At 37.2% G+C, this 24,450-nt stretch overlaps 1 protein-coding gene across 2 annotated transcripts; it reads right to left on the bottom strand.

Annotated features, from left to right (window-relative positions):
• Positions 1–6,882: 6,882 nt before the first annotated feature.
• kcnk10b (potassium channel, subfamily K, member 10b) lies at positions 6,883–23,771 on the bottom strand. 2 transcript variants are annotated; one of them, XM_082143789.1, is made up of 8 exons: positions 23,493–23,771; positions 22,945–23,400; positions 19,667–20,064; positions 12,418–12,535; positions 10,827–10,987; positions 10,530–10,722; positions 9,459–9,601; positions 6,883–8,603 (listed from the first exon to the last, which is right to left on the bottom strand). In XM_082143789.1, exons 2-8 carry the CDS (start codon positions 22,997–22,999, stop codon positions 7,962–7,964), a joined length of 1,710 nt encoding a protein of 569 aa, XP_081999915.1. In that variant the 5' UTR covers positions 23,000–23,400; positions 23,493–23,771; the 3' UTR covers positions 6,883–7,961. The 2 variants fall into 2 exon arrangements, with proteins under 2 accessions (XP_081999915.1, XP_081999916.1); XM_082143790.1 differs by lacking the exon at positions 22,945–23,400 and having other exon boundaries at positions 23,493–23,558.
• Positions 23,772–24,450: the final 679 nt, after the last annotated feature.

The raw sequence follows: 24,450 nt of genomic DNA, 5'->3' as shown, positions 1-24,450 counted from the left end.
GAAATCAAATGACATTGTGCTGTTAAAATGACTGCAGTTATGTATGTGCATTTTTGTAGGATCTGAAATGTCAGCAGACCGGTGTGAGCACTGAGGATGAAGAGCACAGAGCTGAATCTGGAAATGGTGCCATGGACGAGACCCTCCATCTCTCCACCTGCTTTTATGAGACCCTCCATCACTCCACCTGCCCTTACAAGACCCTCCATCACTCCACCTGCTCTTATGAGACCCTCCATCACTTCACCTGCCCTTATGAGACCCTCCATCACTCCACCTGCTCTTATGAGACCCTCCATCACTCCACCTGCTCTTATGAGACCCTCCATCACTCCACCTGCTCTTATGAGACCCTCCATCACTCCACCTGCACTTATGAGACCCTCCATCACTCCACCTGCTCTTATGAGACCCTCCATCACTCCACCTGCCCTTACGAGACCCTCCATCACTCCACCTGCTCTTATGAGACCCTCCATCACTTCACCTGCCCTTACGAGACCCTCCATCACTCCACCTGCCCTTACGAGACCCTCCATCACTTCACCTGCCCTTACGAGACCCTCCATCACTCCACCTGCCCTTACGAGACCCTCCATCACTCCACCTGCTCTTACGAGACCCTCCATCACTCCACCTGCCCTTATGAGACCCTCCATCACTCCACCTGCCCTTACGAGACCCTCCATCACTCCACCTGCCCTTACGAGACCCTCCATCACTCCACCTGCCCTTACGAGACCCTCCATCACTCCACCTGCTCTTATGAGACCCTCCATCACTCCACCTGCCCTTATTGCCTCAGATTGTGAAGCACAACACATCACGCAACAACCTCAGGCACGAAGGAACGGCTCACCTCTGGCGGTCAGCTGATTAATCAGAATAAAGCTGCAGAATGGGAACCGCTGTGTTGAGATGGCAGAAGGATGTGGGGTTCAGTGCCTGTGGCCTACATACATGATTGTAGTTTGAATAAAGCTTTGTTTCATGTGTTGACTTGTATATGCATTTGTTTATTGTGTGATGGTGACTTTCATTCATTCTTTTACTAATTTATTAATATTTCTCATTGTTGTCAGTAAATAAAATATAATTATTTAATTAATTAATGCTTTAATTAATTGTTTGAATGAAAATGTAGATATGTTCACTATATACACATCTAGAGTGTATTCATGCATAGCTATGTCATATGACATACATTACATTTTGTTTGTTTTATTGAATTATATCATTTTCAGTAAAAAGTCATATAATTAAGTATTGGTCAGCATTTATCGTTGTTATTATTGTATGTTTTGGGGTGGGATAGCAATGCAATTCATTCTGGGGTAATATCAATTTTTTATATTAATGATACTTACATTTTTCGAGTATAAAATCAACAGTTTTCTCCAAAGGCGAATCTTCGCACAGCTGCCCTTTGTGCAGACATTACAAACGCTGAGGAAAACCGTTCTAGGTAGGGCTGTAGAGTTACTGATGTTATGAGGTGTATGTATGTGTATATCATGGGTTCGCATACATAAAATGAGATTGTATACACAGGAAAAAAGAACCTGCAAGGTTGAATATCTTAATATATATTTTCTTAAATAATTCATTATAATACATTTAAAAAAATAATTTTTTGTTATTTATAGGTCTAGGCCTGAGGGATGAAACGAGTTAAATTCAACAAGAAAAAGAGGAAAACATAAAGGAGATTTAAGCTACTTTTGCTTGTGGATGAAAATGTTTGGATATAAAATAAAGAAATTAACAACATATTCAAGAGATGACCATTTTTGGATTTCGTAATAAAAATAAATAATATCGTTAAGGATAAAACGGTGGGTCACATTAGTAGGGTTAAATATAAGAACTTAAATTAAACCTAAATGTATTCACAAAATAAATGGGCAGCAGTTTCTTCGAAAAGACCACAAAATGAGCAAGTTTAATCAATATCAAGATATTTACAGACAGATGAATTAAACGTGTTAACGCTTGTGATAACGCGTCGTAGCGTTATCTTTTGCTAGATTGTTGTAGATTTTTGTAGTTGTTGTTGTAGTAGTTGTACAGTAGTAGTAGCCTAGTTGTAGTAGTTGTAGATTTTTGCGTTAAGTCTATCTCAAACACCTGCTGTTAATCATTGAGCACCAATCGACTTTTTTGGTGAGTTGAACTTGATAAAATAGAAATACCGTCATGTAACTGGCTGTCGAATAACGTCAAATTGATGAGAGACACAATTTCGCAATCAGGAGAGTTTGTGCTGTAAACCTCTGGCATTTCCTCTGTGTTGAGTGGATTTTCTGTGTCACATGGCAGGAAAATCGAGTGATGTTTCTTCAGTACTTGTTAAGCTTCTTTTTAACTTAAGACGCATCTGTGGATTAGATTGCTTAGTAGCGATTGTTTTTGAAATAATTTAAACATCACTGATTGGCCATTGGATTCATGCACTCAACAGACATGTCTGTGATTGGTTACTCATCCGTTGGGGGAAAAAAGGCTGACAACAATATTCAAAAATATTCAGATTTTTTGTTGTTGTTGTTGTTGTTAGTAGCTCTGAGTTTAAAATACTTTTATTCAGGATCAGACTTATATTTAGCCTAGTGGGTAATAAGCAAGTTTTAAAAAATCGCATTGATTTACATGGAATGAGGGTCCTGAGCCACATCTGACTCTTTTCACTTGTGTAACCACCTAGAACACCTTAGCAATGCCCTGGCAACTACCTGGAGAACCATAGCAACTGCATAACAGGGGCCGGTTGCTCCAGCTGTGCATAAGTTACAATTTAGCCTCGTTTTGATGTAAATGGATACTAAGTTACAACTTACGCACTTCTAAATATTTTTGCATGGCACCATTAAACTTCGTATAAACTAAATATTTACGGCAGCCTCCGATCAGGAGTAACGGTTGGAATAAAATATCAGATAGACTGAATTGCATCAATAAGCTCTTCTTTTACCTGACAGACTTAAATTCTTTTGACTTGACATTTACACTCGCTTAAATTATAAGAGAGAACATTATGTGAAAAGATTACTTTGTTAGCGGCTTTTTAACACGAACCCGTCCTAAACAGCGCGCCGCATTGTGCATCGGCCCATGTTGTGCATGTCAAATATTAGTCATAATCAATAAACGTAATTTCTTATGTTTTTTTGTATCAATATCGATTATTGATTTAATTTCAAATACAGTTTCTGAAAGTTATTTACATATAAAAACACGAATGTTATTCATGATCAAGTAGGCTTAATGGAATTTAATGGAAACTTGTTTTTACCGTTAGTAAAGTGGGGCAAAAGAAATTAGAATGAAGGATAAACTGAAATTCAAAGCATTTCAACACAACTTCTGCTCACATATTTGGTGGATTTTTTATTATTTTAACTAATATTAACTCTAACATCTAACCTTACTTCCCTTTTTAGGCCTAACAAAACTAACACTTTGAAACACAATGTACTAAAAAATTCTGTCCTGTGTTTTTGAATGTTTTATGTTGTGTTGCCATACCCCTTTTACTTTGGTTGTGTGAGTGTAAAAATAACAAATATGGGAATTGAAACTAGACAGATGACTAAGCTTGAATGATTAACAATGAAGTAATCATTAAAACAAAGTTTGCTTTACCTAGTAACAGACGGGTTTGTCTATGAAAACCAATCAAATTGTGGGGAAATTATGTAATGCAGCATGACATTTTTGCCATACCTCCTTATTCTATAAAAACTGTTGTATTCGTGTTAGCTGGTGGGATTCTCAATGGAATTTGTCTGAGATCCTCCGGCCTTGCTTCTTATGGGGGAGATTCTCTGAGAAGATCCTCCGGCCGTGATTAAAGCATTTAGAGGACATTTGCTGAAGTCTGTTTGTCGTTCATTGCTGCGCAACAAGAAAGCAGGTTAGGGAAGCAAGTTAGTTAGATAGACTATATATTAAACGTCGATTGGAGGCAACCCAGGTAGACTATATAGGGAACGTCGATTGGAGACGACCCAGGTAGACTTAGAGTAGGAAGGGAATGTCGATTGGAGACGACCCAGATAGTTAGGTTTAGGGAAAAATCTAAGACATGTATTTGAAGGCTGCTTTTGGATCATTGAGGCTAAATGTCATATTATGTGACTACGCATTACAGAGTACTGAGTTAGTTACAAACTTGCTAGTAGTTACTAAGCCTCTAGTGTGGTCTTTACGTTCCAATTTAAGAAAGAACTTACGAACGGCTGGTGCAACCCTACCCAGAGCACTAACCAACCAATTAGAACATTATAGCAACCATATAGCAATGCCCTAGCAACCACCCAGAGCCCCATAGCAATGCACTCAGAAAATCTTACCAAATACATACAGAAGCAACATGTCTAGTTTAGCTACAATTTTGATAAGCAAGATTTTCATCAAACTTATTTTGCTGTGTCAGTAGATTACCGGAAATAGAAAGCAATTCATACATTAATGTCTGTTGTGGGTTGTGTTGAGAATGCAACACATATGCATTGTGTTATGAATTATGATTTTGACATATTTTAGGATGAGTGAAACTGAGCTTGTGTAGAAACATGTTCTTGCTTAGAATACATTTGGATTTAGTGTCAGATTAGTATTATCTACCACTTATTTACCCATGCAGCAAACAATGAAGATAAAGAGGGTCTTACGATGCGGCCTGCAGCCTTTTTATGTAAAATTTCACCTCTCAGTGTAATAAATGCTCCATTCATGAGCACTGTTACAGATTCCCTCCATGTGAGGCCGCATATGACACATTATTTAAAACCCTGGCCGCTTGAGCAGCAAGACAATGACTGAAAAGTCAACCTTGTAACAGGATTAAAGGTTAAATATAATTAAAAGATACGGTTAAAAGATAATTGGGGTTACTGCAACCTTGGATATATTTACCTTCTGCTTTTATTATACAGTTGATGGCTGACATGAGTTATTTTTTCAAGAAAGCATGCTTTTGAGAAACCCGCCATGCATGACCTCAGATCTGTGCAAGTTAGCAACTAAATGCATCTCAGACTTGCTGAAATGCTGAGAAACAAGCATCATACATCACCATCTTTGTTACTGAGGCATCGAAGATCACAGAAGATCAACGTTCCCTTAAAAAGACTAATTTCCTGCCTCGCTCAGTTTTGTTCACACTTGAGGCTGTATATTCACAGGTTTGATGCAACACTTGTTTGCAACACTGCATTCATTTTAGCAGTGTGCATGGGTCGAATTTGTGGAAACTAGTAGATCTCAATATTTTGTTTAATTTCGTATTACCACTGACAATATTTGGTATGTATAATAAATGAAAGAGATTTCTGCAATAGTATTAATAAACTGACTGTGTTTTAAAGGTCTAAACTTTATCATCAATAAAATCAATTTCTTTCCATTTCATCCATTTCATATTTTGACCATGTTCATGCTTTTTTTTACTGAATAAATGTAATTGTTTTCACAATGAACATAATTATGCTGATTATACGTAATTTGAATAAACGCTAAAAACACAATTATTTAAATGAAATCAAATAGATGCAAATAGTTAATGATGAACTATGCATTGATTTCTTTGAGTGCAGGAATATTACCCATTTCATTTATGTATGACAGACAAATATAGGCCTTTGCATCACATTAAGTTTATTAATTTATGTTAAAACTATGGAGTCCAAATGGGTGGATTTTATTTGCAATTCAAATGCATGAATCTTACATTTGAGGCCTTTATATTTTTAGTGTATAATATTTTGATTTGTTTAATCTTTTTAATTGTACATGTTGTGTAATTGAATATGACTTTAGCAGTTCTACCTCAGTTGCGTTGGGTGAACCCAATGCATTTCACAATGATTCCTGAGGTTTTACGAACCCTCGTTGGTAAACTGCTATAGTGTGTGAAAACTCTCTCAGAGTAATGATTTTGTGATCTGTGTGTGTGTGTGAGAGCACATAATGTCATCTGTAGACCTGAAGAGTCCTGTAATGTGCTGCTGGAATCTGGAAACGATGGCTAATGATCATGACAATCTGAGCAAATCAGACCTCTTCTGAGAGTTTAAGGCATGAAACATATTCTACACAAGCACATTAACACAATGCATGTTATGTCATGTAGGATGTCTGATTCATCGATGTGTTTTATGTGCATCTTTTGTACAAGTTTCCAGATTTTACGCCTGACTTTCCAACTTTTTGAAACAAGGCGAAATCAGGATCAAATTGGATCATCAGCAAGTGCAACAAAGCCAAAGTCACATTTCATGATTTATTTTTGCAAAGGCACTCATTACATTCGATGTAATGTTTGCACAACCATTAATGTGATAACCATGACAACAAGGACCATGACTTTTTGAGATGTTCACTCCAGCTCACAATACTGTGACGTTTACATCAGCATTACATGATCAACACCATTATTGCATGCTATCTTACCTGAAATTATAGTGTGTGTGTGTGTGTGTGTGTGTGTGTGTGTGTGTGTGTGTGTGTGTGTGTGTGTGTGTGTGTGTGTGTGTGTGTGTGTGTGTGTGTGTGTGTGTGTGTGTGTGTGTGTTGGGTGCAATGCAATGGGTCAGTAATGTTTTACATGTTTTACATCCACACTTGACTTTTTACTTTGGAAGACATTGTTCTGTGGGCATAAAATCAATGTGAACTTATATCAGGTGATAATATAACAACAAATCAGGCTGTGTTATGGCAATAATGGAATAATAGTGGCTTTTTGTGATTTACAGCGTATTATAATAAAGTATTTGGACATTTAAGCCATGCTTTATGAATGTGACCTGCTTGTCTCAAATGCAGCAGAATCTGCTCATTAATGTAATTTTTGTCTTCATTTAAAAAAATGTTTCACTCTTGTTGATTTGTTGTCATCAATATGGCTTTGACCCCAGTCGTTCTGTTTATCACCAAAGAGGGGATTGATATGTTAGTAGACTTCAGTGTGAGCGAAGCATTTAACGGACAGATTTGAAGTCACTGTTGTGTAGAAACTGGCATCACAATCAAAAAGGTTAATGAGAACGTCTCTCAACCAAATTTGTTGTGTGTTTCGAAAAAGTTCATGATTTGCCTCCATAAACATCATAGATGACAGATTCATCTGAGCAGCAGAAGATATTCATGCAGATTTTTCTTTCTTAAGACATCACGATTTACAGCATAAAAGGCTTTCAGTGATCCATGATCCACCTGAAAACAGCAAAAGCCTTTCAAAAAGTCTCTGTTGACTGTCCTGTGAAGAGTCCTTGTGTTGTAAAGAATATAAATAACTTATTTTAAAGGTATAGGTCATCCAAAAACTTAATATTCTGACATTATTTACTCAACCCCATGCCAGTGAGATCTTTTTCATATTAATAATGATATGAAATAATTCATTGTAAGCTCCAAAAAAATGTGTTATTCGTTGAAATCTTCGTTCAAATGAAATATGGCACATGTAGCACCAATTTCAAAATCAATGATCAATAAAACGTCATTTGTTCTGCTGTATCTCGTCATTGAGACCTAAAATCCAAAAAAATTATTTTAGAGGTTTTCAGTTAGTAACTTTCACAGAAATTTCCATCTGTTTCTCACACAAAGCAGCATATACGAGTCATATAGACTACTGTTATGGTGCTTTTTTGTCATTTTTGTAGCTCAGCTCTCTTGGATTTCCATTGAAGAAAGAAAGTCATGAAATGTTTGTTTGGAACAACATGAGATTGAGTAAACAATGACAGAATTCCCACATTTTTGGTGAACTGTCCCTTTAAGGTGATGTCAGTGTGTGTTCCTTGAGCTCTTTTCACCTTTTTTTGGCCACTTGTCATTTGTCACAGTGAAAATCAGCTGCGGTTCATCGTAACGAGTCGAGCCGCAGCTTACAATACAGAAAGGCACATTTTCTGACGTCGGCCATTTGCCTTCCCGTGCATGTCGTCGTCTGCCTACGGCTGATGCTCCTTCTGCTCGAGTCTTTTATTTCGCTCTTGTTCTTTGGCCTGGGCCGGTGCGAAACCGTTCTGCTGTTTGGGTTCCTCAGGAAAGTGAGGCAGACACGTAAAGCCAGTGTTCGCCTCTGCTATTTTCTCCTCCTCCACCTCCACCTCCTCCTCCTCCTCTCTTCTCTCCTCTCCCAGCGTGACATTACTGCTGTTACTGCTGAGGATTTCGCCCTCCCCGTTTGCATCCTCTGGGATGTTCCTGCGGAGATCTTTACTCCTGTTGCGTTTGGCCAGTTTGGTGAGCGAACCGAAGCGGTTGAGGAAGTTTTCCTCGGAGGAAACCTGCTGACCGCCACACTCCGCCTTCAGTCGCAGGTTGTTCAGTTTAGTGTCGATGCTCTCCTGCGAGGACGTCTTGAATCGCCCGGCATCCAGACTAGCTAACACAGCCCGTTTTTCGAGCGACAGCATGTCCAGCGAATGCGCGCGCTGCTCCAGACCCAGTCGTCTGCGCTCCATGCTGCGGATGGTGGCCGCCCGCTGAAGTTTGTCGTGGATCTCGCCGCTGAGGCGTCGTCGCGTCTCGCGTAACTCCGCTCGAACGTTTGCCTTCCATTCTGCCGCATGGGCCTTAAACTCTCCAACCTGTATTGGATGATAGAGAGCACTGTGAGCGTGACATTTACAAACCATTCAGTAATGTGCATCACGTGGGCGAAGGTACCACATTTCTTAAAGCCAATGTAAAACAGCATTTACCATTTAAAGTCAACGTAAAATGGAATTCGCCATACATTTTTACCATTTAAACCCAATGTACAACAGAATTTGCCATTAGTGTTTATCATGTAAAGTAAACTTAAAACAGCGTTTGCCAAAAATATTACAATTTAAAGCCAATGTAAAACATAATGTACCATTTAAAATCAATGTGAAACAGCATTAGCCAAAAAATTACCATTTAAACCCAATGTACAACAGAATTTGCCATACATTTTTACCATTTTAAGTAAACGTAAAACAGCATTTACCAAAAATATTATGATTTAAAGCCAATGTAAAACATAATTTACCATTTAAAATCAATGTAAAATAGCATTAGCCAAAAAATGACCATTTCAACCCAATGTACAACAGAATTTGCCATTAATTTTACCATTTAAAGTCAATGTTAAACTTCATTTACCGTACCATTTAAACCCTATGTACAACAGAATTTGCCATACATTTTTACCATTTTAAGTAAACCTAAAACAGCATATGCCAAAATTGTACTATTTAAAGTTAATTATTTACAATTTGAATCAGCATTTGCAACATTTTACCAAAGTAAACATAAAACAGCATTTGCTATATATTTTACCATTTAAAGTCAATGTAAAACAGCATTGTTCATTTTTCATGTGTTTTATGTGTAGAAAAGGTAAATAAGACTTTGAACAACAATGCTTAATTTTATATTGGACATCATTCTAATCTACTATGATATACATTTCATACCTCCTCTTTTGTTTTCTTGGACAGAACCCTGAGCCAGTCTCCAATCATGCTGAGCACCGCTGCGAAATACGCCAGACCCACCAAAATCCAGAACCAGACCAGAGGCTTGTACCATTTCATGTATTCTATTCTGCGATCTCCACCTTTAAAATAATCAAACAGATTATTACCGTTTGTCTTATAGCCTCCTGTATATCAGCCAAAAGATCAAGACCTGAACTTAGTTGAAAGACACAAAATTGCCAGAAAAAGTATTTTGAGAAGGTGTCAGGTGAAATATGACACCAAAATGTAGTAATTTGGCAGATTTTTCAATCTAAAGCAATTTACCGTGTATTTAATATGAATATATGAGTTCACTACACTTTTAAACATAAAGGTTCTTTATTGGCATTGATGGTTCCATAAAGAAGCTTTCGCATCCATGAAAGCTTTCAAATGCACGAAAGGTTCTTCATATTGAAAAAAGGTTCTTTGCATTTCTAAACTGTTCTTCACAGTAAGAAAAAAGGCTCTTTTAAAGGGATATTCCACTTTAAAATGAAAATTCTGTCATCATTTACTCACCCTCATGTTGTTTCAAACTTGTATGAATTTCTTTCTTCTGCTGAACAGAAAGGAAGATATTTAGAAGAATGTCAGTAACCAGACAGTGTTTGGTACCATTGACTTCCACAGTAGGAAAAAAATATACTATGGAAGTCAATGGTACCAAAAACTGTCTGGTTACTGACATTCTTCTAAATATCTTCTTTTCTGTTCAGCAGAAGAAAGAAATTCATACAGGTTTGAAACAACATGAGGGTGAGTATATGATGACAGAATTTTCATTTTAAAGTGGAGTATCCCTTTAAGAACTGTTCATTGAAAGGTTTTTGGGGAAACAAGAATTGTTCTCCTATGGTATTCGTAAAAAAAAAAAAAAAAAAGCCTTTTTGAAACCTTTGTATTTTAAGAGTGTAGGAATCAAACCAATGATTTGTGTGTCTCTACCAGCTGAGCTATAAGAATTAAGCAACCCTTGAGATTACTAGGTAAAATGATGTGAAATGTCGTATTCGGTGCTCATACCTGCAACATAATCTCCAATGCCGACGGTCGTGAGAGTGATGACGACAAAGTATATGGCTTCTAAAGTACTCCATCCCTCGATGTGTTTGAAAATCACAGCTGGGATGGTGACAAAAATAATGCAGCCAGCGATGATGAAGAGTATGGTGGAGGTGACGCGGATCTTGGTCTGACTGATTTGCTTGTGTTTTTGCTGTGAATGGCGGCAGAAGAAATTTCAGGTGAATTAACATATTTATATAACCAATAAGCAGTTGAAAAATCCCAAGTAGATCATTCAAAAGTAATTCTACTCACCCTGAAAACTTTTTCCACCTTCAAGATGCTCTTCATAAACATGGTCCCTAGTTGATCACCAATCCCGGCCAACAGGAAGCCAAACAGAGGGATGCCAAATATGGCATAGAGGATGCAGAAAATCTTTCCGCCTTCAGTGCTGGGTGCGATGTTTCCATAGCCTGCAGATGTGGGCGGAGAAGACAAGAGGTTATTTAATGGTTCTGATGCAAGCAGCTCTAGTTGACCCCCTGTATTAAATCTGCATTTATTCACAGATGCAGAGAGAGACAATTGGTGGGTTTCATTGAGGGAACATGGCAGTAATTATTGATTGTTGAACAAAAGGGAAGTTAAGACAAGGACAAGAGAGGAGATCTGTGCAGAAAGTTGTCTGTGCAAATCTCAGTTCCCATTTTAAAGAGCTTTTGCCCTGTTTACACCTGGTATTAAGATGCGTTTTGGTCAATCGGATCACCTGTGTTTACACCTGGTGTTTTAATCCGTCTCTTCTGTCCACTTTCAACCACTTCTGTCCTGATTTCTTCAAGGGGAGGGTCTATGGTCAGGTAAATGTATGGGGGTTTTTCAGATCTTGCGATCTAATGGACAAAATAAGCTTGAGCAATATTTACATATGAAAGTGACCAGAGCAGCTTTCGTTTCTGCTCTGACAGCCACAAGACCAGCTGAACACTGTGAGTGTGTGTTAGAAATCAGGAATGGTGAGAGAATGGCTTTTCCCTTAATATTTACTCATAAGGTCACAAGGAGGAGAGCAGGCGTCTTTTGTGGCTGTTCGACCACATGAGCGTTTACATTATGAAATCAATCCGGTCGAATCCTTTTTCGTGAAAGTGGACAAACGAAAGTGAAAGTGGACAAGCTCACGTTTTAGACCCCATTTACACCTGTATTTAGCGTCGTCTTCTTGTGATCCGATCGACCAAAATGCATCTTAAAGCGGCGCTATGCAGCTTTTTGCACGCTTTTTGCTCACGGGTTTCTCTATAGAGCTCCCCCTACAGCTTCGGAATAGATAATTGACAACACTGTCGTAAAAACTCGTTGGCGACTCTCCCCCCTCCCATCTTCTCCCTCTGGTCATGTGCATTTGTTTTCAAAGACGCCGGTGAACGCACAGAGACATGTCCACTGAGGTATGTATGATACACAGAAGGCTAGCATATAAATGTATGAGTGCAGTGCAGTAAAGGGAAGCGAGACGCCCACCATTCAACCCGAAAAAAGTCATATGACTCCGAAGCTGTTCAGTTAAGGTAAATTAAGCTAAAAAAAACTGCATAGTTCCCCTTTAATACCAGGTGTAAACAGGGCCTTTGAGAAATCAGTATGCATTTTTGGTCAAAGTCAAGTTTACTTTTATTCTCATCCTCATTCTAGTTTTAGTTTTGATTTATTTCCAGTTAGTAATTTCAGTGCTTCAACAGTTAGTTTGCAGTGCATCATTTCAAATATTATAAACCCAATTTTGTATAGTAGCAAAGTATGAACTTTACTGCACATTTTATTTAGTTTGTTATTTTCTGTATTGAGTTTCAACTCAATCAGAGATTATATTTTGCGATGTTTGAAGGTTCGTTTATTTCACCTATCGTGGTGATGACGGTCCCAGCGAAGAAGAAAGCGCTGCCGAGATCCCAGTGGCTCGAGTTATAGGACGTGTCTCCTATGGGACTCACTCCAGCGCTGACCGCGTCTACTGCATGCTGGGAAAAGATGCACATGGAGAAAAAGACTCAAATGGCCATTTTGGAAGCATTACTATTATAGTAAGTAGACCGGATACTTACAGGGAATCAAACGGCTAATTTCTTGAAGTCTAATTTGGACTAGACACACAGAAATGTGTGCAAGATGCAGATAGAAATCTCTGAATATTAAATGCCATCTGATGCCATCTAACAATATTACAATTTATTTATAGAGTAAATTTAAACACAAAATGAATCGATCCAAAGTGCTGTATTTAAAAAAGATGCTAAAATAGGGTATATACGGTCCCTCTTTTAGACCCAGTCAAAAGTCTTGCTGCCGCATTGTGAACAACTTGCAATCGTGATAATAAAGATTTATAACATCATGATGTTAGAAATGCATTAATCACAACTTCTAAATCTTTGCCTGAAAGAAGATGTTTCAACTTTGCGATACATCTCAAATGGAAAAAGCTTCCTCTTATAACAGCACTAATTTGTTTATGAAAAAATAGTGAAGAGTCAAAGATCACTCCAAGGTTTTTAATTTGTTTGCGTACATTGGTTGAGAGAGGACCTAACTGGGCTTCCAGAGCAGGGGAGGAATTTGCAGGACAACCTAGAATTAAAACCTGTTTTATCCTCATTTAGCTGCAGAAAAGTATTTGTCATCCACCTCTTGATATCATTTACACATTTCAATAACACATCGAATGAAACTGGTGTCAAGCCATATTGGAAGGTTAAACTGAGAATGGTCTGCAAAACAGCGAATTGTATTTTTGTATTTTTGAAAAATGTGGGCTGAGGGAAGCATATAAAGGGAAAACAATAAAGGTCCCAAAATGGATCCCTGGGGCACACCACACAAGACAGGCGCAGATGATGAGGGAAAATGCCCTAAATTTACAGAAAAAGTCTGATTAGGAAATAATTTAAAAAAGCCACCTTCTCCAAGTCACCTTGCACAATGTCAGCCACTCCAAGAACTACGAATTTTTAAGAAAATAATTCACAAAAATCCTGATCAGACTTGCTAAGTGCCTGATGTGATGTAAAGCCCACCGCTTTGAGTTTATGTGGCTGAAAAACCTGCATTGAAAATCAATGGGCTCCGTCTGTCAGTAATCTGATCAGGCTTTGTGACTCATCCTAAAGTATTTTTAGGAATAGTATAAATGGGTTATGCTGAGTAAATTTAGTCAATATATCGGTAAGTCCTGAGCAGACTCTGGTAATGCTGTCTTTATGATATCCACTCAAATCTTGCTTTAATCGTTAAGCAGTACAAGATGTTTTTGTACCCAAAAAAAACAAACAAAAAAAAAAACGTTTTTTTTAACAGAAATTAACGATCAGCAATAAATCCATTTAAAACTATTACAATAAGTCAGATACACTCTTTAACATAAAGAGCTGGGATCGATGGTTAAGTGAAGACAAGTCCCCCTGTGGTGAAAATCAAGCTTTTAATGTTGTTTATAAGTCAGTGTGGTGGTTTTTAATATGCTTTAAGAGAAATATGTAAATTCGACACCATTGCTGAGTATTTTCTCCTTAAAACTGCAGTGAACCAAAGACAGTCTCAAAAACACGGTTTGAAATTGCTGGTGTTTCTGACGTCACAAACTACCTTGTAACCAATCAGATCAACGTGTGATCGCTTTTTAAGGACTACAACAAACGGCTGGTAGAGACTACATGACATTCCTCCCGGGTTAGTGACATCACCAACCCTAGAATTTACATAAACCCCGCCCCCAGAACGTGATTTATAGATTATCAAGACAGAATATGCTAATCAATGACTAGAAGATAACTCCACATCAGCTACATAAATTCATCAACTAACCATTCAGAAATGTCCTGTTGCTTCTACATGTTGTCACTTCTTCTTGATTCTCTCCATCATTGTCTGACTCCGGTTTGAACATTTTCAGTGCATGTGTGTGTGAGGTAAAAGGACACGAGCTCTTGAAGCTCCGCCCTCTGTTCCGGGAGCAGCAGCTCATTTGCATTTAAAGGGACAGACACAAAACGGTGTGTTTTTGCTCACCCTCAAAAAGTGACCATTTTAACATGCTTTATAAAAATATCTGTGGGGTATTTTGAGCTAAAACTTCACATACAAACTCTGGGGACATCAAAGACTTATTTAACATCTTGTGAAAAGGGCATTATACCACCCCTTCAAGATATTTTAAGGCATGAATAATTTTTTTCCCAGGGATGTTTATATGAGTCGTTTTGGTGATCAAAGATGAGTTTTAAGGGATACAATTATTAACCACAGGGGGACTTTAACATCCATTGAAGCTTTACATTCCATAAAGGGTCTTTATAGTGAAAAGAAGGTTCTTTAGATTCTTAATACTAAGAATCCTTATTTTAAGAACTGGTCACTGAAAAATGCTTCTTCTATGGCATCGCTGCAAAACACCCCTTAGAACCTTTTTTTTAAGAGTGTAGCAGAGAGAAAAACACAACAAAACAACATGCTGTCAGCAAGAAAACTATGAAGTCTGAGTAATATTTCTTCTGCTCCGGTAGGATTTGCCAAGTGTTTGAGTCAGTCCTGCTGACAGCCAAGAACAACAACACCTGGTCTCGCATGACAGGACAGAGACATGCCAACATGACTGGCATCTAATTCTGGTGAGATTAAATGTGGGTTTAAAGGCTTTTTCAAGCCGAATCTGCAACATTAAGATGCTTTACATGCCCTACAAAATGTTCGTTTTGGAACCACATGGTTGGGTTGATATTGCATTGATCAAAACTTTGCTGAAAAGCCTTTGCAGACCATCTACAACAGTCCTTCTGTCCTCTGATTGATACTGATTGTCTTTTAGTGTAATTGTACAAACATCCATCTTAGCTTGTGCTTCACGTGTCTTTCTGCTGTGAAAGTAGATATTTATCAAGTAAACGTCAAAATAACTTTGATATTATTTGTAATATTTCAAGATCAACACTTACTGGACCGAAGCAACTTCGGTTTACTTAATTATCCAAACATAATTTATTTTTATTTTTTGTAAAATCATGTTCAAATGTGAGTCTCAAATATGATCATCAGGCTTTTGAGGAAGGATTATTTGTTCATCTCTCAATCATCATTGTATTGCATTGCATTATATGTTTTAAAACTACAGATATTTGATCATAAAACTTAGCATTTACATATCATCTTACTAAGACATATTATTAGCAGATTTAGAGCGACGACTGATATTTATATGCATTTTATGTAAGTAGTCTACTATATTTGTAATTTGCATTACACGCTTTAAAATTTTAACCTTATTTTTTGTCCATAAATATCAGCATCTGCCTCAAATTTCATATTTTTGCTCATTTTGCGCCTCTGAATAAAACCGAGGTGTTTTTCCCCACATATTCTCACAATATCTTACTATATGAGCCATAAAAGCCTGATGTATCAAATATGATACTCAACAAAAAAATACATAATTGCAGGCTTTCCAGGGTTTGTGATTGTCCTGTTCGGTGGGCAGTTTCAGTATGGACAGGTGTGGACGATGAGGACGACTGAAAGCTCCAGCAAGGCTTTTCTCTCAGGAGATTCTGCCTTTATTGAGCCAAACAATAAATAATTGATTACCTCAGAGCCTATTCCCTAAACACCACGTCGAGGGGTCTGTTTCAACTGTCTTGGCTGGAAATGGAGAATTGATTTCTTCTCTTTTTTTTTTTTTTGCATGAGCTTAATTAGAAGATGTAGGGCACATTTGAGTCACAAATGACTCAAAGAGGACAGAAATGAAGAAGGATGTAGGCGTGTAATGTGAGATCTGATCACTCACGCATGCAGTATTGTCAGGTTTTTGAGTGAAAACTAAAACTAGGTCAGACTGTAGAATGATCACGTGAGCACAAGGGATGATTTAAACATTTAGGAGCAGATTTACTAACAGCTCGTTCCAGCGCAAACCCTCATTTGCCGTTTAAAATCCACTGTGAGGACATTTACTCGCTGAAAAGGCAAGAACAGGGTTATTTTTGCATCTGATATTATTGCATATGTATTTGCGTAGCTGTTTCCCTTTCAGACGCTAGATTGATTGGAGGAGAGTATTTTAATGAAGCCCACAAGCCGATTTACTGTAGTTTGTGTGAGTCAGTTTACTGGTATTTGCGCCATTAGTCTTTATGGAAATGATCCGGCTGCGTCTGTGTTCGTCAGTAGATCTCGCGCAGAACTTTCTATTCCCATATCGGCTCTTTTATGGGATTGCGCTCTCACGCTAATTTGCCCTGTGTAATAAATCTGGCCCTAAATGTGATGTGGTCATGTGACAGAGCTATTTTAGTAATATTGATATACTATTATACTATTTTATACATATCTTTTTAATTTTCTGACTTGTACTTTTTTATGTGTTTTTGTACTTTTTATTCGTTTTTATATTCGTCTATATAGTTTTTATTTATTTTATTTTATTTATTTTAGAACTTCAAGTTAAACTAAATGAAAATGAGAAATGTTGCCTTAGCAACTGGCTGGATTTTTCTTTTTTTTAACGTTTTAATTTATTTCCGTTTCAAGTTTTTATGGTTTTTGGTTTAGTTAACGATAATAACCATTAGTTTGGCATACTACTGTTTGAAACATTTACACACTGAATACTGCTGCATAATGACTGGCCGACAGTATGCAATAAAGTACGCAGTTTGCTGCAAGTTTGCTAGTATTTCAAGCACAACCACTGAACTGCGATCTGTTTTGATAGTGACCATCTGCGTCCTTGTTATGATAGATCCCTGGACACTCGTTCACATGGAATCGCTTGCATCTGTGAGCCTTGAATAACCTTGAGATGAAAGTCTAATTTTAGATGATATTGTAATTCTTGGCTTTACAATAAAGCTGTTCATGAAGTAACAATGAACAATAAAGTTTTCCAGCATGTCTTAGTACACTCTCGAGTCTCGAGAGAGAAGAAAAAGGTACAAAAGCTGTCACTGTGGCATTACTCTTTCAAATGGTACTAATATGCACCTCTAAAAGTACTAATATGTACCTTTAAAAGAACTAATATAGTACTAATATAGTACTAATATGCACCTTTAAAAGGACTAATATAGTACTAATATGTACCTTTAAAAGTACTAATATAGTACTAATATGTACCTTTAAAAGTACTAATATAGTACTAATATAGTACTAATATGCACCTTTAAAAGGACTAATATAGTACTAATATGTACCTTTAAAAGTACTAATATAGTACTAATATGCACCTTTAAAAGTACTAATATAGTACTAATATGCACCTTTAAAAGTACTAATATAGTACTAATATGCACCTTTAAAAGGACTAATATAGTATTAATATGTACCTTTAAAAGTACTAATATAGTACTAATATGCACCTTTAAAAGTACTAATATAGTACTAATTTGCACCTTTAAAAGTACTAATATAGTACTAATATAGTACTAATATGCACCTTTAAAAGTACTAATATAGTACTAATTTGCACCTTTAAAAGTACTAATATAGTACTAATTTGCACCTTTAAAAGTACTAATATAGTACTAATATGCACCTTTAAAAGGACTAATATAGTATTAATATGTACCTTTAAAAGTACTAATATAGTACTAATATGTACCTTTAAAAGTACTAATACTAATTTGCACCTTTAAAAGTACTAATATAGTACTAATATTAATATAGTACTAATATGTACCTTTAAAAGTACTAATATGCACCTTTTAGGGTTAATTAAGGTATAAAGGTTCACCTTTTGAAAAGGTACTGCCCCAGTGACAGCTTTTGTACCTTTTTTTCTGAGTGTTTATGTGATCATACATACTAAACTGAACAAAGAATGTTTGATCTCATCCACTCTTCCAGTAATTCCCTGGTTGTCTGTGTAGGATGTGATGTGAGAAATCAAAGCAAAGCTTTAATTGAAGGAGAGATTGAACACATTTGCTCTCTGTATCTGTGAGAAATGTTATGTAACACCTCGTGCTGGTGCTTTATCACGTTACACACACTTCAGCCTACAGTGAGTTTCTGCTGTTGATAATCCTGCTGATGCCCAGAGGGATTTCATGTCTGTCTTGGAATGACATTTACTGATCAATCAGAGCTCAGCGCCGGCCGGAGCAAACAGCAGAGACGGGAAGGTTGTTGTTGTTATTCTTATTTTTTCTGATGCTCACCATCGCTGGAAACGGCTTGTTTTGAGTCTTCAAACACCCAACGGTTAGAGTATCCCTTAAGAAGCCTTTACAATGAACGGTTCTTTAAATGCCACCCTGTTTTATCATTCTGAACGCTTTCTAAAATATGTAGATGAAGTATTTTTATGTCTCAGCTTTTCACAACCAACTAACATTGTAAAGGTAAATCTCGCAAAAACTTCTCAAGAGTCATATTTTGCCCCAAAAATAAATGGAGGGGGAGAAAAAAAATTTTTTTTAGGGCCTTTTTGCATTGTGAAATTGTTTTCATGAGAATTAAGCTTATTTTCTCCCAAAATCTTCATTATGATAATGTCTAAAAAGGAGCTTTTATTGAAGTTATTGAAGTTATTTGAATACATTATGGTAAAAATCATTATATTACAGTATTATTTGAAAATGACCATTGTGAATAATGGAAATTATATAAAATAAAATAAAAATAATGTATATATTAAATATAATATGAAAGTGCGTATATATACACATTTTCTTTATATAAAAATAATTGTATAAAAAAATATTTTAATGGATTATTCATCATTAAAAAATAGAAAAATATATATAAAAAAAGAAAGAAAAAAAAATATATACTTTTATATTTTATAAAATTATTTCTGAAGGATCATGCACTGAAGACTGGAGTAATGATGCTGAAAATTCAGCTTTGCCTCACATAAATAAATTATATTTTAAAGTATATTAAAATAGAAAACCAGCATTTTAAATTGTAATAATTTTTAACAATATTTCTGTTTTATGAATGCAATGCATGCTTGATGAGCAGAAGAGACTTCTTTCAAAAACCTTTTCTTATACTTATAGTATACACTGAAGTATGATCTAGGCATTTTTCCATGTATTATATGATAACTCCTAAATAATGTGAATATCCCTGTGTGTCCTCCACAGACGTGATCTGACCTTGATGAGGTCCTCGAGCTCCGCTGGAGAAACGCAGGGGTTCCTCTTCAGAAACAGGGCCTTCTCCTGAGTGATGCTGTCCTTCTGGTTACTCTCGAAGGGTTGTTCCAGCGCCCGAAACGCCAGCCCGCCGCACACCAGGTACGACACCACCATCACGAACACGGCCAGCACCGTCTTCCACTTCATGACGGAGTGCAGATCCGAGCCGTCCGCTCCCGAGTCCATCCCGGTGAGAGCGCTGGCGGAGCGGGACGAGATGGAGAGGCGCGGGAGAGAGCAGTGAGCGTTCGCTTGGACCTCGCAGCCCAGCGGGTTCTGCATGACCTGAACCAGACTCGCCTGAACCGCACCGGACTCAACCTTCTTCACAGGGACGATGTTTGTCTGAACAGCCACTGAGAAAGAGACAGAGAAGACATTATTAACCTTTATTTAATCAGGCGAGTCACTTAAAGGGTTAGTTCACCCAAAAATGAAATTCTGTCAGTAATCACTCTCCCTCATGTTGTTCCAACCCCTTAAGTCTCTCGTTCATCTTCAACACAAATTAAGATATTTTTGATTAAATCTGAGAGCTGTCTCACTCCTCCATAGGCTTCTAGGTAATCGAGATCTGCCATCCCAGAAAAGTTAGTAAAGACATCGTTAAAATAGTCCAAGTGACTACAGTGGCTCAACCTTAAGTTTATCAAGCGACGAGACTTTATTCAAAATAATGACTTTATTCAACTCTTCATTTTCTTCTGTGTTCCTCTGAGTGAGTTCACGTAGTGTAACAGCGCAGCGCTTCTGGGTTGTACGTCAGAACGGAGGCTCACTATTGGCCAGCATCACACGCATCACACACATGACCAGCGTCGGCCAATAGCGAGCCTCTGTTCTGACAGTTCTTGTTTGTTTTTTGCGCACAAAAAGTATTCTCGTCGCTTGAGAAACTTAAGGTTGAGCCACTGTAGTCACTTGGACTATTTTAACGATGTCTTTACTAACTTTTCTGGGATGGCAGATCTCGATTACCTAGAAGCCTATGGAGGAGTGAGACAGCTCTCAGATTTACTCAAAAATATCTTAATTTGTGTTGCGAAGATGAACGAAAGTCTTATGGGGTTGGAACAACATGAGGGCGAGTAATTACTGACAGAATCTTCATTTTTGGGTGAACTAACCCTTTAAGAACAAGTTCTTATTTTCAACAACAGCCTGAAAATAAGTGTATTTCTTGGTTCTGTGACAGAGCTCTGACGCTCCTGTTTCGTCATGTTTGGTGTGAGCACAAGGCTTGTCATGCGTTTCCTTGTGTCATGTGCTCTCCTGTCGATTGTCTAGCCCCGCCCACCTTGTTACCTGATTATTGATTCATTTGACCCACCTGTCCTCCCTCGTCACCTGCTTTTAGTAATGTTTAATAATAATAATTGTATTTCAGTATTTTTATAAATGACCATTGAAAATAAAGTTTAAAAAAAACATTTATAAATAATAAAAAGTATGGATGGATGGATAGATAGACAGAAAATTTGAAATATTAGATAGATAGTGATTGATTGATTGATTGGTTGATTGATTGATTGATTGATTGATTGATTGATTGATTGATTGATTGATTGATTGATTGATTGATCGATTGATTGTTCAATCAATCTGTAATGACTTAGTCCACTGGAGGCAAGTTGAAGTGAGAACCCAAATACAATTTATTAACGAAATGTGATCAAACATAAAACAAAGGCATGACGAGACATGAAACTGGAAACTCACAACAAGAACAAGAACATTGACAGGAAACATTTAATACTCAACAGACACATGGCAAACATGAGGACTTAAATACACAGACTAATTACAAGACAAGGAACACCTGTGAGCAATGATCAGACGATTAACCAATGACAAGACACATGGCGGGATCACATGACAAACAGGGAATCACATGACAAGACACAGAAACATGACAATGACAAGAAACAAAACCCAAAACGTGACACGATCGATTGATCGAATCTCAATGCTAGAAGAAACAACTGAGATACAGAGAATATTCTTTGTAATTCTTCTGGGTTTTCATGACACAAACCGGTGCAGAAATAAGTATTCTAATCTATTCTTTCATCTCTTTTTCTAAGGTGATTTTGTATGCCTAGTGTATTTATCACTCATGAACGAGGTGAATGCTTTCTAACAGACGGATGAGACAGCATTATCACTCATGAACGAGTGAATACCAAGGTGAGATTCAGTCCTTCAGTCTTTAACAGACTGATGATCTCTGCTAGACGAGCACATTAGCTGTCAGATGGAATGTATAATATGATTTGGAGGGTGGCAGAGCCCTGTGAGAGTCACTGATGCGTTTCACCCCGTTAAAAACATTCAGAGCTCCCTTTGTGGGGGACAGTGGGCGGAGCCTGTGAGTCAGAGTGATGTAATGCTCAAACCACCCCATAATTTATGCAGACTCCGCCCCCTCGCCTGCTTCACTACAGTGTTCCATCAGTCCCTTTGTAAAAATGAAACAGAAAATGGTGCAAGTTTGGGATTCATCAAACACCACATGGATTACACTTATCGATTCAATAAACCGAACATGCATGTGCACATTTCTCTGTCGATTTTTACAGTCAGGCATTGCCTAAAAAATCAATAAATGCACTTGAACATCCATAATTTTGGACTCAAGGACACCTATGTCACTCTATCTGCTCAGAGATATGGAACCTGTCAGCCCAGCCCGCACAAATCAATATCCAATAAAGTATAGAAACTGTTATGGATGTGTCCATGAAAATTCCAATGAGTAATGCAATGAAAACAGAAGAAGCATAAACACATATAGAGATTAAAACTTATTTTTGAGACTTTTAAATGAATTTGAATATATGTACGTGTGTGTGTGTGTGTGTGTGTGTGTGTGTGTGTGTGTGTGTGTGTGTGTGTGTGTGTGTGTGTGTGTGTGTGTGTGTGTGTGTGTGTGTGTGTGTGAATAGAGTATGCTATGAAATATATCTATATCAATCCAGCTAATTATCACTGATTACACGACGGATTTTTCCAGGAAAAGCACTTCAGATGTTTCCTCTCAAAGCGCCAAATGCTCACTTTTCTTAAGCAAAAATCTGATGATTAGCCAATACAAATGCAAGACAGATATATAGATTTTTTTAAATAACAGTGACAATCTATCAAACCAATCTAAAGTTATTTCTTATTGAAAGAGTAAAAGATGTCCTAAATAAAAAAGCAGTAGTTGAGTGAAATAACAATCTGACACAACTAACCTTGCTCAGGATCCCAGTTCACCTTTTTCCTTGGACTCTCTAACGGGAATTTCATGATGGTCCAGAAGGGCTTTCCGTATCAGTGTCAAATAAAGCTATCCTAACAATATACACACAAACCAGAGACTACAACGGACTACATTCTCGCTGCTCTCTGAGTGTTTGTTTCTTTAGAATAAGTAAATGGTTCAAAGCCAAGAGGTGATGATGATGATGATGATGATGATGATGCTCGAGCACGCCTTACTCTCTCTACTCTCCCCACCCAACCAACCATCGCACTCTCATCAGCTTCAGGCTCACATCACTTCGAGGAAAGCGAAACAAAGCTGGAAACATCTGCTGGGAATGGGATTGAATAATGTCGCGGATCTGGGAGCGTTTCGGCATCGCGCGTAAATCACTTTCCTTTGTTTCAGCAACGCCTCATCCTTTGTGTCAGGATTCCCACTGAGGCTTTTAAGTCATGGAAAAGATGTTCAGTCAATCATGCTCGCTATGATCATGGAGATGTGATATTGAGGTTGACAGATAGAAGTTGTACTCACTGATCATCGCGTGTTTCGCCCGGTGTGTGTGTGTGTGTGTGTGGAGCGGCTCAGGAGCGCATGGAGAGCAGGTGCGATTGAGCGCGCGGAGGGCTGGACTCACGAGCAGCGAATCAACACTTACAGGCAGTTATGAATTATTTATGTCAAGTGTGGGATGAATTAACTTGATCAATACATAAACATCTTCATAATTATTAAATAAAAAAAATTCTCCTAATACTGTTACTGTATATTTATTTAAATATGACAATAATTTATTATTTAGGCTATTAAAACATTGCATATTGTAATTAATAATATAGTATGTTAAATATACTGCTTATGATACCATCTGCATACACACTGCACACAATAATAAATACACATTTAAAAATAGTAAAATGTAATACATTTTTAATAGCTTAATTTTACATTTGAATAAAATGTAATTAAATCTAATACATTTTTATATTCACTCTGCTATCTGGTATTTAGTATTTACTGGTATTATTCAAATCTCATTTACAGGAATGATAATTCTTCAGCTGTGGGTTTTATTAAGTTGTTCAAGCCAATAATTAAAAAAATTATAAAAAAAAACACATAATAGGGTGTATTAATTTAAACCATTAGCATACTGTTGGGATGGTGTATATTTATTCATTCTTTAAATGTAATAATCAGAAAAAAGATCCACACACAAATATAGGCCAAAAAGCTCACATGATTGTATTGTCCAGAGGCCACAAATAAAGTGCAAAAAAGTGCAAGAGTGTTCAACCCTTCATCAGTGCCATGTGTTACCAAGCATACACCTGCAGTCATTTACACACTTATTACCGTCAGCCATGAACCATACCTGAATCTCATTTTATCCCATATAAACAAATATTTACATCAATACATAATTATAGATACATTTCACAACAATCCTCTATCCAAAAAAATTGTGTTACATTTTTTTAACACAAATCTG

Source organism: Leuciscus leuciscus (genome assembly GCF_965113295.1).
Source record: "Leuciscus leuciscus genome assembly, chromosome: 17".
Taxonomy (NCBI): domain Eukaryota; kingdom Metazoa; phylum Chordata; class Actinopteri; order Cypriniformes; family Leuciscidae; genus Leuciscus; species Leuciscus leuciscus.
This window is presented reverse-complemented; position numbering and strand designations above follow the sequence as displayed.